Source organism: Schistocerca cancellata, chromosome 2, assembly GCF_023864275.1.
Source record: "Schistocerca cancellata isolate TAMUIC-IGC-003103 chromosome 2, iqSchCanc2.1, whole genome shotgun sequence".
Classification (NCBI taxonomy): domain Eukaryota; kingdom Metazoa; phylum Arthropoda; class Insecta; order Orthoptera; family Acrididae; genus Schistocerca; species Schistocerca cancellata.
In genome coordinates this window covers 295,885,170-295,904,761 of record NC_064627.1, presented here as the reverse complement: position 1 = coordinate 295,904,761, position 19,592 = coordinate 295,885,170, and the positions used below count along the sequence as shown (strand labels likewise).

Sequence of the window (19,592 nt, the reverse complement as noted above, 5' to 3'; positions counted from 1 at the left end):
TTCACTCCATGTATTGTCTGCTGTACACAAGCTTACTATTATTTTACACATTCACATCAGATCTGTTGTTTTAACTGTTCTCACTACCTCATGATGATTTTGGCTTTTCTTGAACTTTGTTGAAGTATGAGATTCAAACTTTGGTGCTTCTCACACTCTGCTACTAAGCGTGAAGGAAAATTGAACCTAGGGAAATTAAAATGACTTAGCATTAAGGGCATACTGCTACCTTTAAAGAGAGTTTTTTTTTTACAACAGCAAACAGAGGAGACAAATGGTTTAACAGGAATGAAACTAAATTAAGAGTGGGGAAACATTGATACGGTCTCCCACAAGGCTTGTGCTTGGTCTGGTTATGTTCTTTTACCTACACAAATGAATTACTTGGAACAGTCAAGGACTCTTGAAAAACTATGATGTTTGCTGATGATACAAGGATGCTGATAAAGGACTAACAGTCAAATCAGATATAACAGGAGAATAATGAACCTGGTTTGCAACTTGACAATTCTTAACAAATCAAAATTATTTACATGTGCCAAAAATAGAAATAAGCAGCACACACTGAATCAGGCTCCATGTGTGTAATTCCCAGATGTCTAGATGTATAATATACTGATGTGGCACCAGCACATAGAGCTTATATTCAGTCATGTGCTCTACCTCCAAGTCAATATTAGCATAGGGTATTAAATTCCTCCCTCCTTTAACTGGCACATTAGGCTTCCAGGACCAGAAGCATGTGCAAAAGTGACATCATCCATTACCTCCTGCATAATGATGTCAAAGGTGAGACCAACTGATTGCGGTGTAGGTACGCAGTATGGACCTTGCTGCTCAAGTTACTACTTGGGCCTACATCCAGATCATTGGCTGCTTTGAGGAGCTGGGTCATTGGGAAGAGTTCCTCCATCTCAACTGACATCAATCATCATTTTGCTAGTCCTTCTGCAAGTCACTATGGCTAACAGTGGGCTGGTGTGGCATTGGTGTTATAGTGACTGGAAGTGACCACAGGGTGCACCTAGGTCCTTGGACAGGGCTATGGTGTCCCTGGCACCCTTTTTGTGTCCACTGTGACTGTCTGAGGAGGGTTCACGACTGTATATGATGTACATCATTGTTACAGTTGTTTCCTGTGGCACACCAACCACTCCCATTGCACCACAACTACGAAAAGCTCATGGCCCCTGTGACCAGTCACAGTGCCTTGAATCAGCCCCAGGACTCTGTCAGAGTTGTGAGCCCAGACTTGGAAGTACATGTGATGGTAATTTAAATGTGGGAAGGGGGTTCTGGTTTCACTGTATAGGCAGTAATTTACTTGATCTATTCCCATGCTGAATTTTGGCCATGCTACAGTACTTGATGAGGCTTGATCTGTAGTGTCCTCACACAATATAGTATAATAGTTTTCTTCATTTGCATATTAAATGTTCTTACCATCAGGTCTGCCTCAGAATTAGATGTGGGTGAAAGGGACAATGCTCTATGCCATTGTGCTGGCAGAACTGTTTAAAGGCTAAGCTATAAACTGCAGGCCATTATGTCATGCACAGTCATAAATGCCCCATATTACAAAAATTGGGGCCATTGTCTGGATTTGGGCTGTCATTCAAAATAAAATTGTCCCAGTGTGAAATATGCGATACTTTGGTGGATCACCCAATACACGTACATTTTTTTTTATTAATAGCTTGTCTTTTTGGAATTTTAGGCATTCTCATACAGTTCTGAGTAGACAGTTGACTTTTTTGACCATTAATTAAAAGATTTTGCTTCCTTTTGTACTTAGTTAATAATGTCAGATAAAAATATTCAATACTGGGACACACTATTATTTACGTAATACAAATTCTAAAATTTTGCAGAAATTTGTCTTTTTCTAACTAGAATTGATTAGAAATATACCTCCATCTTAAATTACTGTTTTTGTGTATATAGGGTAAGCATTAAAGCCTGTAAAAAAAGTTCAAAAATTATTGTGTTAAATTTAGCAAACGCTATAGAAGAGAAAAATATTTGTGGCACCTAGGTCAGTAAAATTAATCTTCATAAAGTAATGAATTAAGATGAAAATATTAAATAATTTATGACAAGAAAGCTCTTATGAAACTGTCTGTATGCAATATAATCAATTATGATGATATTGTAACAAATAAATGTTTAATAGGAATTGTTGGGAAAATATAAATATGTCAGTGGCAGAAGCAATGGAAAAATTATTAGCCAGTTTTTGATTGTTGGCTTGGACTTTCTTACTTGGGAATGAAATGGTGAAAACTGAGTATTTTCAACTGGCACAATCAACAAAAGTATGAGTATTTAGTATCATTTCATTTTACGAAGACTCTCGCCACCAAAGCAAAATATCGAAATGTATTCCTTAAATTGCCTCCTTCATCATTGGCATGTGCTGTTAAAAATGTTGTTTTGTACCATTACATTTATCCACTAAATTATTAACATATAATTATTAATTCTGAAATATACTTAGATAGGGTAGTGACATTAGATGCTGAAGTGCTGTATAGATGTGATGCTGCATATGAAAAATTGCAGAGCACTTTGATCATGAGCAACCACATTTCTGTTTGAACAGGGTCCATAAAATCTATGTTAATTCTCATCCACAGTTGCTCAGATATAGGTCAAGGTGAGAAATATTGCTCCAGTAGTGAGTGATTTGGGCACAAGCATGACAAGACTGGATAGCATGCTCTACTGCTACATTGATTCTGGCCCAGTACACACTTTAACATTCAAATGTCTTGAAATCCTCCAATATGATATGTGAAGCAAAAAGGGGCTGTGGTGGCAAAGTGACAAAGTATGTGCAGAATGATGAATTGGATCTTTCCTTCTTCCATCATCCTTAGTTAGTATGATGTGGCCTATAGTATAAAGTTGATGGTGTAAGTAAAAGAAAGTTCTGTAATGCAAATAAGAGGTGATCTGGCTACTACTGCTGTATCAACATTACTTGGCAGCAGGGTTTTCCAAACTATGTTCTGTGGAATACTGGTATTCCACAGGAAGTGCTCTGTGAAAAACTATTAATAACATGGCATTTTTTCCAACATTTTGATGACACTAATTTAATGGTGTTTATTTCGTAACCAGCAGTTGCTGGCACTATGAAAGTCGAGTACACATGATTACCGATAATGTCACATATATCTTCCAGTTTATATCCTTTATGAAAATAGCTTATACAATGCTGCCACCATTAACTTGGTCCCTTCCTCTTATTAATGGTGGTCTGTAGAACTTGGAAGGCATCATTGTTGGAACAATGCCAACCTATGCTTTCTCACGGTGTTGTTACACACTGTCAACCCAAATTGTAAATAGGTGTTCAAAAGTCATCTCTCTTCCACTTATTGAGTACCTGGGTTATGAGAGCCTCCATATAATTCACTTCATAGCCATTACTACAAATAAGCACCACATTTCAACATGAACATCTCTGTAATGCGCTTTCATTAAATCCATCTGATCTGTATGGCGCGATTGAGTTGTCGGCTCAGAATGTATATGGAGGGAAGTAATTTCACCACAGCTCCAACCCACTCAACAACCGTGAGCATTGTGGTTCTCTTTCTCTGTCTCCAGCATTCTGTGCAGCAAAAGACTAGTTATCATGGTAGCACAATACTGTTGACTGTGTTGCTGTTTCATTCTTCATAAATCTGAGTAAAATGCATCAGTAAAATACTTGTTGAGTGTTCATCATACAGACATCTGAAGTCTGGAGGAATATAATGTGTTAATGTGTAGGAATAATATGTAATACACATATAAGTATGTGTTATTTTATCAAATTCCTGTAACTGCATTGCTAAGCCAAGCTTCAATGCCCTGCTTCTGATCAGTACTTGTGAAAGGAGTGGGCTGAGAAACTCACCTGAACTGAAATAAATTAACATTGGGGTGACAGTGTTAATTTTTCTTTCATGTTTTATTTCTCTCTTATAAGTGGGGTAGGATGGGTAGCAGACATGTAAGTTCACTATATACATTTTTGCTTTAAGTCATATGTGCCATTAGCAGACACTTTCTATTTTTTGATCATGCCTGTTACAACAAAGACATGAGATAGTATTTGGGTACAGTAGACTTTGCTTCACTAGGTGTAACTAGTTGCCTGTAGAATTATAATACAACATTCCAAGATCCCTCTGAATAAAAGCTATTAAATAATGAAAATTTACTGTTGGTAGGTCTGTTAGTGCAGAGACACACAACAGAACATCTTCCATTCTCCACTACTGATTAATCTCCATTTGCTTGTAACTGTACTGTAGAAGTCAGAGAAATTCATGCTCATATTTTAGAACCAGGTTTGACAACTTCGATTATACTCACCTATACTCAGATTTAGTACAATATTCAGTGCTTTGAAGTGGCTTTCTCACTTTTGTTAAATAATGTAACTGGAACTAAAATTTGCACCAAGAGGGCAAAACTCATGAATTTTGTAAACAAAAGTGAATTATGTGTAACTGGAGCCAAAAAAAAATTAAAGCTACAAATTCTTTACTTAAATTCTATTTGCAACCTACTGAACAATTTATAGTTTGGAGTAAGACTAAGTGAATAACACATTTATATATAATATTTTATCATTGTTCTTTGCTGAGCTTCAGACGGTGAGCATAACTGGATAAATTCTTCAAGATGAACCAAACAAGTGGAAAAATGGATCAACTGATCCACATCTTGGTTCTCCACAACCTGGTTCATGCTGAACATTTGTATAAAACTCTGACTAAATAACGGATTGTTTCCTGTTTTCTTCCCTAAATTCAGTATGTTAAGGGATACACAACACAATCTATTACTTTATTTAGCATGTTGCAAGATATGTCACATATATCTACACTGTCTGGAGGTTTTAGCCGTTTTACTGTTCTTAGTCTCTTAGAATAGTAAAACATCTAAAAACATCAAACAGTGTAGATATATATGACACACATTTTAACATATTAAAGAAAGTAATAGATTGTATTGTGTATCCCTTAACATGTTGTATAAAAAAGTGCATTGCTGAGGGATATTTTCCTGATGAGCTACAAGTGTCTAGTGTAGTCCCAGTACACAAAAAAGGAGATACTGACTCACCTTCAAGTTACAGGCCAATTTATGTTGTCCTGGCTTTTTCTGAAGTACTGGAATGTGTAATTTTCCAACAATTATATGTTTACTTTGAAAATCTAGGAATAATTAGTGAATCACAGTACAGTTTTAGGAAAAATTTGTCAAATAGTTTATACTATAGACTCTGTAGTCAAATACATACATCAAGCATTTGAGGATACAGGCTATTCTCAAGCCACTTTTTGTTATCTGAGTAAAGCTTCTGACTGTGTAGAGCACACATCACTTCTGTAAAACTGAATTCTATGGCACTGAAGGTAAAACCCTTAAACTATTAGGTCTGCAACATTGCTTCCGCCATTTTGTTATAGATGGCAGTAGCGGCAAGTGGGGTCCAGGTGGTTGGTCATAGGTGTAACACAATACGCTTAGGCATCTGTAAAGATAATGCCATAAAAATAGGTTGATTTGTGATTGCATCATAAGGTTATACTCGATTAAGTACGTCAACTTACGTACCCATTTCTCGCCATTTGCAGGAAGTTTTAATTTTCTGCTTTAATATGAAGAAATCTGTGACTGTGGCTCTTAAAATGCTGGGTAGGACCAATGGTGAGGGAACTAGTAGTGAAAGAACATGCAGAGAATGTTTTCAATGCCTTAAGAATGGTGATTTTGATGTTGAAGACTGGCATGTTGGAGGAAGACAGAATGTTTTCGTAGCTACTGAAACAGATGAAGACAGTCACATGACATCATTATCGAAAGCAAATGATGTGTTCATGCCCAGCACTGCAACACACATGGCCACAATACAGCAAAAGACATGAAAGATAATTTTCCAGCAGGTCAGTGCTCGGCCCCATGTCGCAAAACCTGTCAAAATATACATGGAAAAGTTGAAATGAGCAAGTCCTATCTTTCCCCCCACATTATCCATATGTTGCTATCTCTGACTACCACCTTTTTTGATCAGTATTATACAATCCCCCCCCCCATGAACCATGGACCTTGCCGTTGGTGGGGAGGCTTGCGTGCCTCAGTGATACAGATAGCCGTACCGTAGGTACAACCACAACGGAGGGGTATCTGTTGAGAGGCCAGACAAACGTGTGGTTCCTGAAGAGGGGCAGCAGCCTTTTCAGTAGTTGCAAGGGCAACAGTCTGGATGATTGACTGATCTGGCCTTGTAACAACAACCAAAACGGCCTTGCTGTGCTGGTACTGCGAACGGCTGAAAGCAAGGGGAAACTACGGCCGTAATTTTTCCCGAGGGCATGCAGCTTTACTGTATGATTAAATGATGATGGCGTCCTCTTGGGTAAAATATTCCGGAGGTAAAATAGTCCCCCATTCAGATCTCCGGGTGGGGACTACTCAAGAGGATGTCGTTATCAGGAGAAAGAAAACTGGCGTTCTACGGATCGGAGCGTGGAATGTCAGATCCCTTAATCGGGCAGGTAGGTTAGAAAATTTAAAAAGGGAAATGGATAGGTTAAAGTTAGATATACTGGGAATTAGTGAAGTTCGGTGGCAGGAGGAACAAGACTTCTGGTCAGGTGACTACAGGGTTATAAACACAAAGTCAAATAGGGGTAATGCAGGAGTAGGTTTAATAATGAATAGGAAAATAGGAGTGCGGGTAAGCTACTACAAACAGCATAGTGAACGCATTATTGTGGCCAAGATAGATACGAAGCCCACACCTACTACAGTAGTACAAGTTTATATGCCAACTAGCTCTGCAGATGACGAAGAAATTGAAGAAATGTATGATGAAATAAAAGAAATTATTCAGATAGTGAAGGGAGACGAAAATTTAATAGTCATGGGTGACTGGAATTCGAGTGTAGGAAAAGGGAGAGAAGGAAACGTAGTAGGTGAATATGGATTGGGGCTAAGAAATGAAAGAGGGAGCCGCCTGGTAGAATTTTGCACAGAGCACAACTTAATCATAGCTAACACTTGGTTTAATAATCATGATAGAAGGTTGTATACATGGAAGAACCCTGGAGATACTAAAAGGTATCAGATAGATTATATAATGGTAAGACAGAGATTTAGGAACCAGGTTTTGAATTGTAAGACATTTCCAGGGGCAGATGTGGACTCTGACCACAATCTATTGGTTATGACCTGTAGATTAAAACTGAAGAAACTGCAAAAAGGTGGGAATTTAAGGAGATGGGACCTGGATAAACTGAAAGAACCAGAGGTTGTACAGAGTTTCAGGGAGAGCATAAGGGAACAATTGACAGGAATGGGGGAAAGAAATACGGTAGAAGAAGAATGGGTAGCTTTGAGGGATGAAGTAGTGAAGGCAGCAGAGGATCAAGTAGGTAAAAAGACGAGGGCTAGTAGAAATCCTTGGGTAACAGAAGAAATATTGAATTTAATTGATGAAAGGAGAAAATATAAAAATGCAGTAATGAAGCAGGCAAAAAGGAATACAAACGTCTCAAAAATGAGATCGACAGGAAGTGCAAAATGGCTAAGCAGGGATGGCTAGAGGACAAATGTAAGGAAGTAGAGGCTTATCTCACTAGGGGTAAGATAGATACTGCCTACAGGAAAATTAAAGAGACCTTTGGAGATAAGAGAACCACTTGTATGAACATCAAGAGCTCAGATGGAAACCCAGTTCTAAGCAAAGAAGGGAAAGCAGAAAGGTGGAAGGAGTATATAGAGGGTCTATACAAGGGCGATGTACTTGAGGACAATATTATGGAAATGGAAGAGGGTATAGATGAAGATGAAATGGGAGATACGATACTGCGTGAAGAGTTTGACAGAGCACTGAAAGCCCTGGGTCGAAACAAGGCCCCCGGAGTAGACAACATTCCATTGGAACTACTGACGGCCTTGGGAGAGCCAGTCCTGACAAAACTCTACCACCTGGTGAGCAAGATGTATGAAACAGGCGAAATACCCTCAGACTTCAAGAAGAATATAACAATTCCAATCCCAAGGAAAGCAGGTGTTGACAGATGTGAAAATTACCGAACAATCAGTTTAATAAGCCACAGCTGCAAAATACTAACACGAATTCTTTACAGACGAATGGAAAAACTAGTAGAAGCCGACCTCGGGGAATATCAGTTTGGATTCCGTAGAAATGTTGGAACACGTGAGGCAATACTGACCTTACGACTTATCTTAGAAGAAAGATTAAGGAAAGGCAAACCTACGTTTCTAGCATTTGTAGACTTAGAGAAAGCTTTTGACAATGTTGACTGGAATACTCTCTTTCAAATTCTAAAGGTGGCAGGGATAAAATACAGGGAGCGAAAGGCTATTTACAATTTGTACAGAAACCAGATGGCAGTTATAAGAGTTGAGGGACATGAAAGGGAAGCAGTGGTTGGGAAGGGAGTAAGACAGGGTTGTAGCCTCTCCCCGATGTTATTCGATCTGTATATTGAGCAAGCAGTAAAGGAAACAAAAGAAAAATTTGGAGTAGGTATTAAAATCCATGGAGAAGAAATAAAAACTTTGAGGTTCGCCGATGACATTGTAATTCTGTCAGAGACAGCAAAGGACTTGGAAGAGCAGTTGAATGGAATGGATGGTGTCTTGAAGGGAGGATATAAGATGAACATCAACAAAAGCAAAACGAGGATAATGGAATGTAGTCGAATTAAGTCGGGTGATGTTGAGGGTATTAGATTAGGAAATGAGACACTTTAAGTAGTAAAGGAGTTTTGCTATTTGGGGAGCAAAATAACTGATGATGGTCGAAGTAGAGAGGATATAAAATGTAGACTGGCAATGGCAAGGAAAGCGTTTCTAAAGAAGAGAAATTTGTTAACATCGAGTATATTTAAGTGTCAGGAAGTCATTTCTGAAAGTATTTGTATGGAGTGTAGCCATGTATGGAAGTGAAACATGGACGGTAAATAGTTTGGACAAGAAGAGAATAGAAGCTTTCGAAATGTGGTGCTACAGAAGACTGCTGAAGATTAGATGGGTAGATCACATAACTAATGAGGAAGTATTGAATAGGATTGGGGAGAAGAGGAGTTTGTGGCACAACTTGACCAGAAGAAGGGATCGGTTGGTAGGACATGTTCTGAGGCATCAAGGGATCACCAATTTAGTATTGGAGGGCAGCGTGGAGGGTAAAAATCGTAGGGGGAGACCAAGAGATGAATACACTAAGCAGATTCAGAAGGATGTAGGTTGCAGTAGGTACTGGGAGATGAAGAAGCTTGCACAGGATAGAGTAGCATGGAGAGCTGCATCAAACCAGTCTCAGGACTGAAGACCATAACAACAAACTTTATACAATCTGGCTGTTCAGCACTTCTGATCATATGCGCAAATCCAAAATTTAATTGATTCATGTATCCCCGCAGAAGACGCCCAGTTCTTCTGCCACGGGATTCGTATGCTATCCAAAAGATGAGAGAATGTAGTGGCCAGCGATGGGCAGTACTATGAATCATAATTTTTTTTGTAAGTTTTTCACAATAAAGCCCCGAACTTTGAGAAAAAATTGTGGAAGCAAAATTGTAGAGCTAGTGTTTGTGTGTTTTTTGTTGTCTCTATCAACATACCAACGCTTTCTCATTTGGTAAGTTACAGCACTTTTGTTTTTTTTTTATACATTATCCCAAAGGATAGACATGTTACACCTCACCCCCAGACCACTGACAAATTTAATCAGATATTGTTCCTACTATGCTTTACATGTACAATAAATAAATTTTATTATTTGATATCCTTCCTAGTCTTGCAGTTTTAACCCAGATGAGACTGAATTAATTTCTTGTAAAGAGTTGTGTATTTCTTACAGAAATGTGTTACACGGGGATCATGTAATTGTCAAAAGTAGTTTCATGCTTAAAGACTAATTATTATATGATTAACAGGGTGTTATGTATGTAGGATGTCAGTTATATAAGTGTAAGTTTACCACAGATTATAATTATGTTGTTTGTGACAAACACAGTGAAATTTATGATGTGTGAAAGTTGATTGCGGTTGACAGTAGATCAAATGCATGTTTAAACAGTCACTTTGTAGGACAGGTCATGAAACACTTTACATGCCAACCAGCATTGCGTTTTACACACATTGTCACGGTTTCTATATAGCAGGCCTGAAGTGAGTTAGTTTCTTTTGGCTTTGGGCATTTATTTCCAGAATGGAAGTTACAATTTGGCGACGAAATTTGATATGATCCAGTTTCCCATTACCTTCATGTCTTTGAAATTGCCATGCATTTTGTTCAACTGCATCAATGCAATGCACTATCAAGTTGAAGTACCATTTTTCCCTCTGATGGATGTCCTGCAGTGGCTTATGTTTCGATTATCCCAATCAACTCCACCCATGTTTCAGTTTAAAGATGCATAATTTGAAGTTGTTTGCTAGCTATGCTTTTCTTTTCACTCTGACAAAATCATTAGTGTGCATAGTAGCTTTACAGGTGTAGAGTTTGAAGCTTTTGTCACCTCATTATTGTCATTCCGTCTTGCAGCTGCCATGTTGCTAGATATGTCACTTCTGAAATCAGTGGTTTTCCTCCGGGATTTCTTCTACATCTACATCTACATCTACATCCATACTCCGCAAGCCACCTGACGGTGTGTGGCGGAGGGTACTTTGAGTACCTCTATCGGTTCTCCCTTCTATTCCAGTCTTGTATTGTTCGTGGAAAGAAAGATTGTCAGTACGCCTCTGTGTGGGCTCCAATCTCTCTGATTTTATCCTCATGGTCTCTTCGTGAGATATACGTAGGAGAGAGCAATATACTGCTCAACTCCTCGGTGAAGGTACTTTCTCGAAACTTCGAGAAAAGCCCGTACTGAGCTACTAAGCGTCTCTCTTGCAGTCTTCCACTGGAGTCTATCTATCATCTCCGTAACGCTTTCTCGATTACTAAATGATCCTGTAATGAAGCGCGTTGCTCTCCGTTGGATCTTCTCTATCTCTTCTATCAACCCTACCTGGTACGGATCCCACACTGTTGAGCAATATTCAAGCAGTGGGCGAACAAGTGTTCTGTAACCTACTTCCTTTGTTTTTGGATTGCATTTCCTTAGGATCCTTCCAACGAATCTCAGTCTGTCATCTGCTTTACCGACGATCAACTTTATATGATCATTCCATTTTAAATCACTCCTAATGCCTACTCCCAGATAATTTATGGAATTAACTGCTTCCAGTTGCTGACCTGCTATATTGTAGCTAAATGATAAGGGATCTTTCTTTCTATGTAATCGCAGCACATTACATTTGTCTACATTGAGATTCAATTGCCATTCCCTGCACCATGTGTCAATTCGCTGCAGGTCCTCCTGCATTTCAGTACAATTTTCCATTGTTACAATCTCTCAATATACTACATCAAAAAGCCTCAGTGAACTTCCGATGTTATCCACAAGGTAATTTATGTATATTGTGAATAGCAACGGTCCTACGACACTCCCCTGTGGCACACCTGAAATCACTCTTACTTCGGAAGACTTCTCTCCATTGAGAATGACAAGCTGCGTTCTGTTATCTAGGAACTCTTCAATCCAATCACACAATAGCTCTCATAGTCCATATGCTCTTACTTTGTTCATGAAACGACTGTGGGGAAATGTGTGAAACACCTTGCGGAAGTCAAGAAACATGGCATCTACCTGGGAAGCCGTGTCTATGGCTCTCTGAGTCTCGTGGATGAATAGCACGAGCTGGGTTTCACGCGATCGCCTTTTTCAAAACCCATGCTGATTCCTACAGAGTATATTTCTAGTCTCAAGAAAAGTCGTTATATTCTAACATAATATGTGTTCCAAAATTCTACAACTGATCGACGTTAGAGATATAGGTCTATAGTTCTGCACATCTGTTCAACATCCCTTCTTGAAAACGGGGATGAACTGTGCCCTTTTCCAATCCTTTGGAATGCTATGCTCTTCTAGAGACCTACGGTACACCGCTGCAAGAAGGCGGCAAGTTCCTTCGCGTACTCTGTGTAAAATCAAACTGGTATCCCATCAGGTCCAGCGGCCTTCCCTCTTTTGAGTGGTTTTAAGTGTTTTTCTTTCCCTCTGTCATCTATTTTGATATCTACCATTTTGTCATCTGTGCGACAATCTAGAGAAGGAACTACAATTCAGTCTTCCTCTGTGAAACAGCTTTGGAAAAAGACATTTAGTATTTTGGCCTTTGGTCTGTCATCTTCTGTTTCAGTACCATTTTGGTCACAGAGTGTCTGGACATTTTGTTTTGATCCAACTACCACTTTGACATAAGACCAAAATTTCTTATGATTTTCTGCCAAGTCAGTACATAGAACTTTACTTTCAAGTATCTTCTTACTGTCCAGTAGGGGAGTATGGGGCAATCTGAAGAATGACACTTTTTCCTAAGCTCAAGTGTTTGTAGTTCTCTGGTAGAGTAGTGCTCGAACCTTGATGAGAATCCATCCACACAATGTATCCAGTCCTTGTAGTTCCATTCCATATTTTTTAGTTGTGCCATATTGTTTTTTTCTAATGAACTTCTTTCACTCATACTTATTGAAGTAAAGCACCATTGGCTCATTGATTCTACAGCATTTTCTTCTTTTTTCCACATGGTGCATTTTTCTGGAATTGTGTACTGACACTGGTTTGATGCAGCTCTCCATGCTGCTCTATCCCATGCAAGCTTCTTCATCTCCCAGTACCTAATGCAACCTACATCCTTCTGAATCTGCTTATTGTATTCGTCTCTTGGTCTCCCTCTACAATTTTTACCCTCCACACTGCCTTCCAATGCTAAATTGGTGATCCCTTGATGCCTCAGAACATGTCCTACCAACTGGTCCCTTCTTCTTGTCATGTTGTGCCACAAACTCCTCTTCTCCCCAATTCTATTCAATACCTCCTCATTAGTTATGTGATCTACCCATCTAATCTTCAACATTCTTCTGTAGCACAATATTTCAAAAGCTTCTATCCTCTTCTTGTCCAAATTATTTATTGTCCATGTTTCACTTCCATACATGGCTACACTCCATACAAATACTTTCAGAAACGACTTCCTGACACTTAAATATACTCGATGTTAACAAATTTCTCTTCTTCAGAAACGCTTTCCTTGCCATTGCCAGTCAACATTTTATATCTTCTCTACTTCAACCATCATCAGTTATTTTGCTCCAAACTTTGACATGATGAATCTGAATCTACTGTGGGAAGGAACCCCAGCAACAAGATTATTATGGGAGTCTACTGTTGTTTCCTAGTACATATTCTGCCTTGGTACTTCAATATAACTACTAAGTAAAAATATGCACTACATGATTTCATTTCAATTGAAGTCACATCACCCATTCTATTATGTTGGGCAGCACATTTATTTTATTTTATTTATTTATTTAGTTCCCATATTATCACATTCGTGTTATTTGACTTATCAAAGTACAGAACAGTATAAAATATTACATATTTACATCATGTACAAAATCTTATCATTGGTATCATCATGTCTGTATAACGAAAACATTATTCTTTTTAATTTGATTATAAAATTATAAATGAACGTACTGAAAGAATAAAAGCTAACAAAACCCCTTGATTGATTTTACTACAACTATTAAATACAAGTACTTTAGTTAACTAGGCATAGCAACATATGGCACAAATGCTAGGTGCATAATTAGATAAATACATGGATGAAAGAAGTTTGGTTTTATCTAGGAATGGTTGGTAATTATGAATTTTTGTTTAGAGAGTTATGAAGCAGACCTACAGATTTGAGCAAAATTCCAAGTATTGATTAATGCTGTAGAAGCTGCTGTTTATTAACAAATTTTTTAGTTCTTTTTTATGTATTAATGCTTGGTATTTTTTTGATGCTATCTGGCAATGCACCATACAGAATTTTTGGTTTGTAAACAGCACTATCCTGATATATTGATTTTCTGTGCACATCCCTATGATAGTCATCCCTGTTCCTTGTTTGGTAATTGAGGATCTCACTGTTCAAAGTTGAAACTTGGTGGTTTTTAATGAACAGATGCTTTCAAATATAAATATAGATGGTAAGGTAATGATTTTTAATTCCTTAAAGATACCTCTACATGGTGCTCTGCAAGCAAAATCACTTATTAATCTTACAGCTTTCTGTTGGAGCTTAAAAGACTCCTTTGCAAAAGGGATATTTCCCCAGAATACTATACCATACTTCAGTAGACTATAGATATATGCATAATAAGCACTACTGTTTCAGTATTGCAGCAATCTTCAAGCACTCTCAATATGTAACAGTACTTACTTAATTTTTTGTTAAGCATTTCTACATGTTTTTCCCATCTTAGAAGCTCATACACCCAAAATACTAAAAGTTTTATGTGATTCTTTTGCTGAATTTGGCTATTTGATAATGTGAATTTTACATTGGTCCTGTTTTTGTTCCTTATATGGTTGAAGTTCATCCATACAGTTTTCTTGTGATTGACAACTAACAGTTATCTTTAAACCATTTTTCTGCCACTTCTGCTGTTTTGCCAATTTTTGGTGCATATCATAATCATTCTTCCCTTTCATAATGAAGCTGGTATCATCAGCTGTTGAAAACTGTTGTGGTAGGTCATTAATAAAAATCAAGAATGACAATGGTCCCAATACCGAGCCCTGGGGCACCCCATAATTAACTCTTTTATATTCAGAATGGTGCACATTTCGATCCTGATAAATTTGTACTCTTTGTTTCCTATCAGTTAAAAATGACTTGAACCACTCATAGGAAATACCATGGACACCATAATTATACAGTTTTAACAGCAGTAGATTATGATTTATAAGATCAAACACTTTAGAAAAGTCAAAAAAATAACCCACATATCAGTTCCTTGTCCTCAATAGCTTTGTAAACAAGATTTAGGAAACTGAAGAGAGCTGTTTGTGTAGATTTGCCTTTTCTGAAACCATTAGTGTCAACTGACCTGACATTATGACTATTGGCCTGAAAAATTATAAATCTGCGAGTAACAACCTTCATTTAATATATGAAGGACAGTTCAATAAATTTAATTTTCCAGTTACAGCTGCACACAAAGTGTGTTTAGCTAGATTTTTGTTTCAATGCTTTTTCTTCAATTGTTAGTTATCCTATTTTCTTTTACTGTAGGTGGAACAGCACATCCCTGTTACAGAGAATGCAAAGAAAATGAAGATCCTATGATATGTCACTACAATTTTACTGTTGGCTTATTCACAACAATGAGCATTCAATGTGGAGACTGCCCCGATGTTGAAGAAGACTGCAGCAAGCCTGGATGTATTACAGCTGGTGGTGCAGTGCGTTCTGTATCAGTTGTTAACCAGCGCATACCAGGGCCTGCAATATTGGTAATGTATTCATTTGGACAGTAACTAACAGAAAAAAATCTAAAAACATGTTACTGTCACATTGTCATTTTGTAAACTTAAGGTAGAAATACACTGACAGAAAATAAAATTAGTAAGCCTGGAAAGACAACATCAGTTTTGATCTGATAGCAGCATATGCCACTTGGCATTAGCAGATGTACTGATAATGGTTTCAGCATCATCCACCAACAGGTAGAATAGTGGCATAGCTGTAAGAGTGCAATCTGTGTCTACCCTGGGGTAGGGAGTGTTCACAGGCAGAAGGCTCAGTATGATGCAAACACGTGAAGCAAACAGGCAACCATGTCATGGAAATGCACACGTGCTTTGTATGGGCAAGTGAGTGAATTTGACAGCAGTCAAATTGTGGCCTTCTGAGAGATGGCATGGTCCTTTCGGAGAATTGCTACTTAAGTAGGACGTGTTGTGTCAATTGTGCAATGATGCTGGTACCAGTAGTCACTTGTACACTCTCACACCCGTAGATGAGTTTGTGGATGTCCACACACCACAGACACCCACCAAGATCATTGTACTGTAAAGGAAGTAGTGGCAGATTGTACCACTACCACAACATGGATAAGAGGGCTTGTGAGCAGTGGGACTAAGGAGACCCGTATCTCTAGCCTTGCTTCCACTCAGGCCACAGCATTGACATGCATGGCTCTACTTGTGCCATCAGAGGATCAAGAGGATAACAGAATGGAGTGCCATGGTGTTCAGCAATGAAAGCAGATTCTGCCTGCATGCATGCAATACTCATTTGTGCATACAACATTGATCCAGTGAGCGCTGTCTCATAGAGTACATTAGTCTAAGACACAATGGTTCCATCCCAGGCTTACAGGCTGGAGTGAGATAAGCTATGACTCTGGTTCACCTTTAGTGTTTCTGGAGGGAATGCTAACCTGAGCTCAGTATGTGTAGAATGTTGTTAGATCTGTTCTTTTGCCATTCTTGCAACAGGAAGGTGATGTGTTGCTCCAACATGATAATGGTCACCCACAGACTACCCATGAAACTCAACATTCTCTGAAAAACGTGCAGCAACTTCCTTTGTCAACATGATTTTCAGACATGTCTCCAATCAAACATGTGTGGGATATGATGGGACAAGGAGTGACTCCTGTGACTCGTCAACCAAGTAGCTCATACATAACTACATGAACAGGTCAAGCAGGCATGGCATAATGTATTCCAGTACAGTATTCTTCATCCACATGACTGACTGGATACCAGAGTCAGTGGCTGCATTAGTGCCCATAGAGTCTACACCATGTACTAATATGGGTGTTTCAGCATAGGTCAATACCTGGTACCTCAGAACCACTTGAACTATTGATCTATAAATGTAACCATTTCATATACTCCATATGTATTTTGCAACAATAAATATTGAGTGAATTGGAAAAGGTGTAGTATTTTTATTCCAGCAGTGTACAATCAAGCAATCTATGTACTGGTAGGCAAAGAACACAGACATGACCACTAGACAGGGAGTTTAGCTTTCGAGGCATCTTAATGTGACAAAAGAGGGGAAAAAATGTAAAAAAATTATTTTGGGATTTAGTGGGGATGTCACTCACAACATGAGACCAAAGATACATAATAGGAAAATAAAACATGGTGTTGGACCAAAACATTCATGACTGAAGAAAAAATAGTCTGTCAGCAAGTAAATGTACATCTACAACGTGGGCAGAGAATGTACCTTTTAAGAGAGATTTGTTGTTCTTACTTTTCTTAAACATAGGTGTGAAGACTACTTATCTGCCATCTATACATTTGATTAAGAACTTACAGAGATGCGTATTGTCATAATTTACAAAAGCATAGACTCATTGTTTTGACATGGTGCCTGCAACTAGAGGAGGCCTTATTCTTTTTATGAGGGTAGTTTTGTGTGTACCAGAAAGATATCTTGACAAAATATTAACAAAAAAACGATTTTCTCAAATCTTATCTGCAACTGAGGAAACAAATAGTCTAGAAGGCTCTACTGCAAGCAGTTTTTGTGCATGGTTGTATTTATGGAATCTAGGTAACACTAATTTCATGAAATGTCTGGGGAAGAAATTGACTGAGTTATGTCCTTTTGGACCTTGTAGCAAGATCCTCACATTAAAAGTTTTTTTTAAGAAATTGCTTGAACTGAGCTCATAAGTGACCTTAATTCTAATGAGGCTACAAATGGTGCAGGATTAGTTGTTAAGAGACTTACTGTATTTATGGAAATTCCAGTGATTTCATCCAAAGTAGTCATCCAGTGAAGCCAAAAGTGTAATGGGACTGGTCTTAGCCATGTCCAAAGGAAAGTAACAGAAAGAGTTCTTGTGGTCATGGCAGTGAAGAAATACAGATACACCTACTCTTGTGGGAACAACAAGAGCTTCGAGAACTTGAAAACTCTCTGACATCCCAGAGAGAGAATCTTTGGGGGAGAAAAAGCAGAGACTAGCAGTGCATTCTTGATGTAACAGTGAGGAAGCTATGTAAATTCTCTCTATGCAATAAAACAATTCATGTATAACCATAATGTGATAGATTGCTACTCATCATAAAGGTGACTCATTGAGTTGCAGTGTGGAATTTCCATTGTTTCATGTAAAACCATATCGTACATGATTCAATAGTGGTTCTAGTATGTCCTAGTAGTTTACTTCCACATTGCTGACACCATGTTTCCCTCTGAATGTGTGTCATTTTGCTGTTCAATGATATTCAGTCAGATCCCTTGATAACAAGGTGACCAACACAATCTACAGCAACCACCGAATCAGTGCTGATTACATCAGAAACCTGAGTACTGTGCATAAAGAACAATGTCATTTTTGTGCTGATTATACAGTTGGAAGTGAGAGTGTTGTTAATCTCTACAGTGATCACATGGACAGTGAACAATTTCAACAATGACTCACAACAATGGTCTCTTATTATAGTTCGAGGGCAATACACCAACAGACTGTTCTTCGAATCAGTTTATTCCACAGCGTACATCAAATGTGAATCTTGCACCTTCCACATCTTCTGCACTGTGTGTTGGATATGAGCACCCAAACTCCATACCAACATGGTCTGATGTGCTGAACAAACAATTGGCGGCCATATTACCACATGCTGTTTGCTTATTACATAGTGCCCTGGATAATGTTCATTGGACAGTGCAACAAATCAGAATACTATCCAACACAATTCTTGTGCTAGTGTCTTACCAACCACAAATAGCATGCTCTGGTTGGATTATAACAAGTTGCATCCAATTCTCATCCAACTAGCTGTGTATTATGGACTATCGTCAGCAGGGCTAAACTATGCAACAGTTGCACAAAAGCTCAAACTGGACCTTGCCTCCACAAACAATTTAACATGCCAGTGCCTATCATAACATGGTGCAACTGCTGATTCTTTTCCACCTGTGTTTACTGCATCACATTCTAAATATGAGCATCTCAATTACACCTCTCTGCAACCAGTTATGCATCAGTTTCACTGACTGGCAACCACCTTATCCCATGCAACAAATGCTAACCAGAGCACACAAGTCGTCTGTCCAACAGTCAGTTCTACAAGAGCTCAAACCTTTCTGCATAACGTTCCCAACAGGCTCATGCCTCCCATGCATTCCATGTGACATGACCTTGGATAGCCACATATTGTAAAGTCACACTGGGGGACATTTATGAACCACTGAAGGCGAAATCACCACCCACACTGAACTACCATACCTGTGTCCCACAATCTTCACCTCCACAGAGTGTTAATTACCCCAAACTGCCACCATTCAACAAAGACCACCCAACACAGTGGTTTGCCATGGCTGAAAGTCTTTTTGAGTCATTTGGAATATTCAACAACATTACAAAATATGTGTACATCCTCTGTTATCTGGCCAAACAGGCAGATCTAATCAATGATATCATCTTTCCATTACCACAGATGAACAAACAGGACACTGTTAAAATGTTTTTACTACTCTGACTTTCTCATTTTTTTGAATAATTTTATGAGACACTGTATGACCGGCATCCACAACTCAACAAACCTTAACAATACTGGTGCCAGCTATGAACTAACATTGATACTAACCTATTATGCAACACAGCTCCATGGACTCTATGGCTTGTCATCCTGCTGATGGAC

General features: G+C 38.5%; 1 protein-coding gene across 1 annotated transcript in view; it reads left to right on the top strand.

Annotated features, from left to right (window-relative positions):
* Nucleotides 1–19,592, top strand: part of LOC126161661 (uncharacterized) — a 221,210-nt gene that overhangs the window by 17,644 nt on the left and 183,974 nt on the right. Inside the window, exon 3 of the mRNA XM_049917656.1 lies at nt 15,211–15,431. Within this exon, the coding sequence (XP_049773613.1) occupies nt 15,211–15,431 (221 nt within the window). The remainder of the gene's footprint in view (nt 1–15,210; nt 15,432–19,592) is intronic.